This window comes from Colobus angolensis, unplaced genomic scaffold (assembly GCF_000951035.1).
Source record: "Colobus angolensis palliatus isolate OR3802 unplaced genomic scaffold, Cang.pa_1.0 Scaffold106, whole genome shotgun sequence".
NCBI lineage: Eukaryota > Metazoa > Chordata > Mammalia > Primates > Cercopithecidae > Colobus > Colobus angolensis.
This window is the reverse complement of record NW_012111586.1, coordinates 2830392-2836331: the sequence shown is the minus strand read 5'-3', so window position 1 is coordinate 2836331 and position 5940 is coordinate 2830392. Positions and strand designations below refer to the sequence as shown.

At 51.4% G+C, this 5940-nt stretch overlaps 1 protein-coding gene across 2 annotated transcripts; it reads right to left on the bottom strand.

The window, feature by feature from the left end:
• Window positions 1-599: 599 nt before the first annotated feature.
• RPS8 (ribosomal protein S8) lies at window positions 600-3845 on the bottom strand. Of its 2 annotated transcripts, none has more exons than XM_011946142.1 (6): window positions 3682-3845; window positions 3146-3252; window positions 2513-2612; window positions 1544-1719; window positions 1205-1334; window positions 600-764 (listed from the first exon to the last, which is right to left on the bottom strand). In XM_011946142.1, exons 1-6 carry the CDS (start codon window positions 3683-3685, stop codon window positions 655-657), a joined length of 627 nt encoding a protein of 208 aa, XP_011801532.1. In that variant the 5' UTR covers window positions 3686-3845; the 3' UTR covers window positions 600-654. The 2 variants fall into 2 exon arrangements, with proteins under 2 accessions (XP_011801532.1, XP_011801540.1); XM_011946150.1 differs by having other exon boundaries at window positions 2573-2612; window positions 3682-3703.
• Between the last annotated feature and the right edge of the window lie 2095 nt (window positions 3846-5940).

Sequence of the window (5940 nt, the reverse complement as noted above, 5' to 3'; positions counted from 1 at the left end):
GGTGTAGTGCCTATCATCTCAGCTACTTGGGAGGCTGAGGCAGTAACTAAGCCCCAGTGTCAAGGCTGCAGTGAACCATGATCATGCCACTGCACTCCAGCCTGGGTGACGGAGATCTCAAAAACAAAATCCAAAGGTGCAGATGTCAAGCAGGTCAAGACTAAAGGTAAGCATCTGACAGGTCAACTTTAAGTCAAAGTGACCCTTGGAGACCAAGCAAGGCAGAAATCACTGTTAATCTTACAGTGGATGCAGGATCCTTACAACTTTTTAGAAGCCATATAGCCTGAGATTCTAATCATGACTCAATCAGCACAACAATATTGTTGAACCCCAAGGTTAGGATACCCCTTCTCATAGCCTCTGCCACATCCCTATCCCCACCAAAACGTGGAGAAATGTTCCCACTATAGACACAGCCCACATAATAAATCTAGCCTTCAGGGACATGGAGTTGAGAACAGGGACTTTACAGTGTGGTGAGTCTGGATCAGGACAGTAGGAGGTAGAGGTAAAGCAATGGGTTGCAGCCACCCACCCAGATCAGTTTTGCAGGGCAAGGAAATAAAGCAGACAGTCAAATAGTCAGGCAACACAAATGGGGGAACAGAACAATAAACACCTTTATTACACGGGTGAAGACAAAACGAGGATTTATTTGCCTTTCCGGGCCTTGATTTTCCTAAGATAGAACTCCAACTCTTTGCCCTCTAGCACATAGCCATCTGCTCGGCCACACTGTCCCGGCCTGGAAGCAATGCATGCTGGAAGAGAGTAGGTGATCCTCAGCACCATGACAAAGTGGCCCCACCCAAACCTCTCCACCCCCTTAAGATTCTCTGTGGGTTCAGGTATCCTGGGGGCAAGCATGAAGCCAGCTGTCTCCTCAGACACACTTTATCGTCACTTACTGTCAGTAGCAGAACTGGACAAAGTTTTCATCACTGAGACAGCCCCCTCAGCCTGGGAAGGGACTTCCCCAAATACTAAAACTCCAAGCACGGGCCTATGCAGACTCTTCTACCCAATGCTTTCCATTTCAGCCTCACATGAATAGACGGTGAAACGTTCCCCTTTTTGCTCACAGCCTGTTATCGGTGAACCCTTTAGACCGCATGGCTGGCAAAGGACTTAGACAAGGGAAAAGTGACTCAACACACTGGATCTCTGCGACTCCCCACCTCCAACACAACAGCCTTCTCACCAAGAAGCTTGCCCTGCTGGAACTGCTCCTCCAGGAGACTGCTGATTTTGGCATTCTTTTTCCTTTCATCATATTTCTTCTGAATTTTTTTAGATCGTTTTTTGTTTAAAATCTCTTCTTCCTCAGGAGTCTGAAAAGGGGATACAAATTAATGAGCTCAGGGAAGGCAGGCAGGCCTTGGGAGCCTTTTCGAACCCTGCACACCCCAGTGCTGGCCTTCCTCAGCCTAAAGGCTCTCATCTCTCTCCTTTCAGTAGCAGAACTGGACAGAGTTTTCATCACGAGAAGGCTGGAGTCAGGCTGCCCTTCCCACAACCCCTACAGAGAAGTAACACGCACCAGCTTGGCTCCCTTCTTGCGGCCCAGGGGCAGCGCGTAGTGGGACTCGTACCACTGTCGGTACGGTGTGCTGTCGATGAGCACGATGCAATTCTTCACCAGAGTCTTGGTACGGACCAGCTCATTATTAGATGCATTGTAGACAACATCGATGATCCTTGTTTTACGAGTACAACCTGCTCACAGGAGAAATTTGGCATCAAGTAAACTGGAGGACAAATGGCTCTGGCACACTCCTCCAGGTTCTTCAGCCCCATGAGGCCTTAAGGAGAAATAAGGGAACGCCCAGCCTTTACAAGCCATGGGGTATCAGTTTGTCTTCCATAAACCCCTAACCCAAGTTTCTAGTGATGTTTGGCAACCAGAGTCTTTATCAGCCCCAATCTCTCAGGCTGCAGAGTTGAGAGAGATCAGAGCAGGCTGGGAACAGTGGCTCATGCGAGGCCAAGAATTTGAGACCAGCCTGGCCAACATGGTGAAACTCCTTCTCTACTAAAAATACAGAAGTAGCCAGGTGTGATAGCGCATGCCTGTAATCTCAGTTATTTGGGAGGTTGAGGCAGGAGAATCACTTGAACCCAGGAGGCGGAGGTTGCAGTGAGGCAAGATCACACCACTGGCACTCCAAACTGGGCAAGAGACTCAGGTCCAAAAAAAGAGATTGGAGCAGGACATCCTGGGTGGAGAGAACCTCTCCAGCTACCTTAAGATCTCTCAGCAAGAAGAAACCTCAAATGCCTTGGTCTAAGCCACAGACTACCTGCTAAAAGCACTTGAATTTTTTTTTTTCCTGAGAGTCTCGCTCTGTTGCCCAGGCTGGACTCGAACTCCTGACCTCAGGTGATCCGCCCGCCTTGGCCTTCCAAAGTGCTGGGCTTACAGGCACGAGCCACCGCGCCAGGCCCACTTGGTAAATCTTAAGAAAGTTTAGGTGCATTTTCCCACCTACTCCCAAAGGGCCTCACTCACACTCTGAGCCCCAGGAGAAATTCCCTACGTCCAGCCTCAGGGCACGGTATTTCTTGTTACCTCCCCGCACACGGACTGTGTGGATGCGGCGGGGGCCAATCTGGAAAACACAAGGTTACAGGAACTAGGTTACCAAGGAGAGCAAGGCAAGAAAGGGAGAGGAACCGGGGCAGGGAGGAGGCAACAGTCAGTGTAACTATGACAAGTCCTTGCATTGGCAAGTGGCACACAGGTGACCAAGACGGCCACAACCACGCCTAAGGATTCTTTTTCATCACCTTACTTGCCTCCAAAAGGAAAGCCTGACCCCAAATGCTGAAAATTAAGCCTCTGTTAAAAAAAACCCAAAAGACTAGCATTCTATTACCCGAGATGCCACCCTCTCCAGAAGCTCAAGTCCCCCCACACAGTATCCTTCTGAGACCCTAAGCCCCGGGGTTGGGGGCCTGAGGGAGCATTCCCTTTTTGGTACTTACTTATCCAACAGGTAAAGGGGGACAGGACACCCAGGCCCTACTACAGAGAAATAAGAGCCTGAGAAAGAACGCACAACTGTCACACGGAGAGACCCGAGCACGCTGGAGAGCCGGGGAAGGCGACCTCCCGGGCGGACAGGCCCACGCTCGCACCCACCTTGGTGTTGGCAGCCGGGCGCCCCAACTCATACTTCCGCTTCTTGTGGTAGGGCTTTCTCTTGCCCCCGGTTTTGCGGCGCTTGTGCCAGTTGTCCCGAGAAATGCCTACATGTGGAAGCGGGAAAGGAAGCTTGAGCCACTGTGACTCGGTGGTAGCGACTCGCCAGCTCCCGACCCCCGCGCCGGCAGGTCGCACGCTCAGCTCTCCAAGGTTGGCTTCCCCAGCGAGTACTCGGGAGTATGCAGCATTACCGAGTCGTCATCATACACGTGCGGCCCGGCCGGGGCCCCCTCCGCGCGGCAGCCATGTTAGCGCCGCTTGGAGACTGCAGCCCGCGGCCCGGAACTCGGAGTCCAGGGCCTTCGCAGCCCCCAAAGCGGGGCTCGGCGGCCGAAACCCGAGGGCCACCACTCCTTGTGGCTGTCCCTGGCCGGGGGTCGGGGCGCCTGGACTCCTCAGTAGGCTGTGAAGCAGGATGGGGCCTGATTGAGCTCAACCCCCCATCACGCGCCTAAACGCAGAGCGACACTCACCCATCGCTCGGCGCTGGCTGGAAAGAGAAATCGCAAAGATTCACGGTACGGTTTGTAAAACGCTGCCCCGCCCTTTTACTTTACGTTGTTTCTGAGCGCCGAAACAACGTCGGGCGACTAGACTTACGTGTTTGCTGCCGCGCCTAGGGCTATGAGCCTGGGAGGGTCCCGCGGGCTGCCTGCCTCCGCCGACCCTAGCCGACCCGCCTCCGACTTTGGGTTGGGGGAAGGGGGTCTGCGGCGTCGGCAGATCCGGGCGTGTTGAGACTACTTTCAGAGGCTGCTGCGGTCGTTTAGGATGAGATGTGGGTGCGGCTGCGTTGAAAAAGGGTGGAAGGCAATGGAGTTGGAAACGGGTGTGGACTTGGTTTTTGTTTTGAAGGGTTTGGTGGTAGATTGGACATGGGGATTGAGGGAGAGGGTGGTGTCAAGGATTCCTAAGATTCTCACTTGATCAATCGAATAAATATTGGGGCCACTTACTGAGATGGGGTAGGCTCTTAGGTAGGAGCTGTTCTGGACACGTTCATTTTGAGATCTTGCTAAGTCATGTAAGTGGGAATGACAGGTAGGAAGCTGGTCATCCTTATAAGGGACCTGCACTGAAGATGTTTTGGGAGTCGTTGGTTTATAAATGCCACCATAATGAACGGAACTTAGGGAGTATAAAGAAGGGATCAGCTAACTTTTCTGAGCTAGAAGGATGTATATATGTTTTTTTTTTTTTTTTTTTTTTGAGACGGAGTCTCGCTCTGTCGCCCAGGCTGGAGTGAATGGCGCTATCTCGGCTCACTGCAAGCTCCGCCGCCTCCCGAGTTCACGCCATTCTCCTGCCTCAGCCTCCCGAGAAGCTGGAACTACAGGCGCCTGCCACCACGCCCGGCTAATTTTTTTTTTTTTTTTTTTAGTATTTTTAGTAGAGATGGGGTTTCACCGTGTTCGCCAGGATGGTCTCGATCTCCTGACCTCGTGATCCGTCCGCCTCGGCCTCCCAAAGTGTTGGGATTACAGGCGTAATCCCGGCCGGATATATATTTTTTAATCAAAAAAAATTTTTTTTTAGGCCTGGCGCAGTGGCTCACGCCTGTAATCTCAGCATTCTTGGGAGGCGGAGGCGGGCGGATCACGAGGTCAGGAGTTTGAGACCAGCTTGGCCAACATGGTGAAACCGCGTCTCTACTAAAAAAATACAAAATTTAGCTGAGCATGGTGGCGCGCACCTGTAGTCCCAGCTACTCAGGGAGGCTGAGGCAAGAGAATCGCTTGAACCCGGGAGGCAGAGTCCAGCCTGGGCAACAGAGCAAGACTCCATCTCAAAACAATTTTTTTTTGTCTTTGTGGGTACATAGTAGGTATATATATTTATGGGGTACATGAGATATTTTGTTTCAAGCATGCAATGTGAAGTAAGCACATCATGGAGAATGGGGTATCCATCCCCTCAAGCATTTATCCTATGAGTTACAAACAATCCAATTAATCCTAGCACTTTGGGAGGCTGAGGTGGGCAGATCACTCGAGGCCAGCAGTTTGAGACAAGCCTGGCCAACATGGCTAAATCCCGTCTCCTAAAAATAGAAAAGGTAGCTGAGCGTGGTGGCGGGCACCTATAATTCCAGCTACTTAGGAGGCTGAGGCGTAAGAATTGCTTGAACCCAGGCTGGGCGTGCTAGCTCACGCCTTTAATCCCAGCACTTTGGTAGGTCGAGGTGGGCAGATCACCTGAGATCAGGAGTTCGAGACCATCCTGGCTAACATGGTGAAGTCCCGTCTCTACTAAAAATCTAAAAATTAGCTGGGCATGGTGGCATGTACCTGTAATCCCAGCTACTATGGAGGCTGAGGCAGGAGAATCGCTTGAACCAGGGAGTCGGAGGTTGCAGTGAGCTGAGATCGCACCACTGCATTCCATCCTGGTGAGAGTGAAACTCTGTCTCAAACAAAACAAAACAAACAAAACAAAACAAAAATTAGCCAGGCGTGGTGGTGGGCACCTGTAATCCCAGCAAGTCGGTCGGGAGGCTGAGGAAGGAGAATCGCTTGAACGGGGAGGTGGAGGTTCCAGTGAGCTGAGATGGCACCAGTGCACTCACTCTAGACTGGGTGATGGAGTAAGACTCTGTCTCAAAAAAATAAAATACACAATTAAGTTATTATTGATTACAGTCACCCTGTTTTGCTATCAAATAGTAGGTCTTCTTTATTCTGATATTTTATTTTTGTATCCATTAGAGATCCCCACTCCCCCCCCACCCTCCC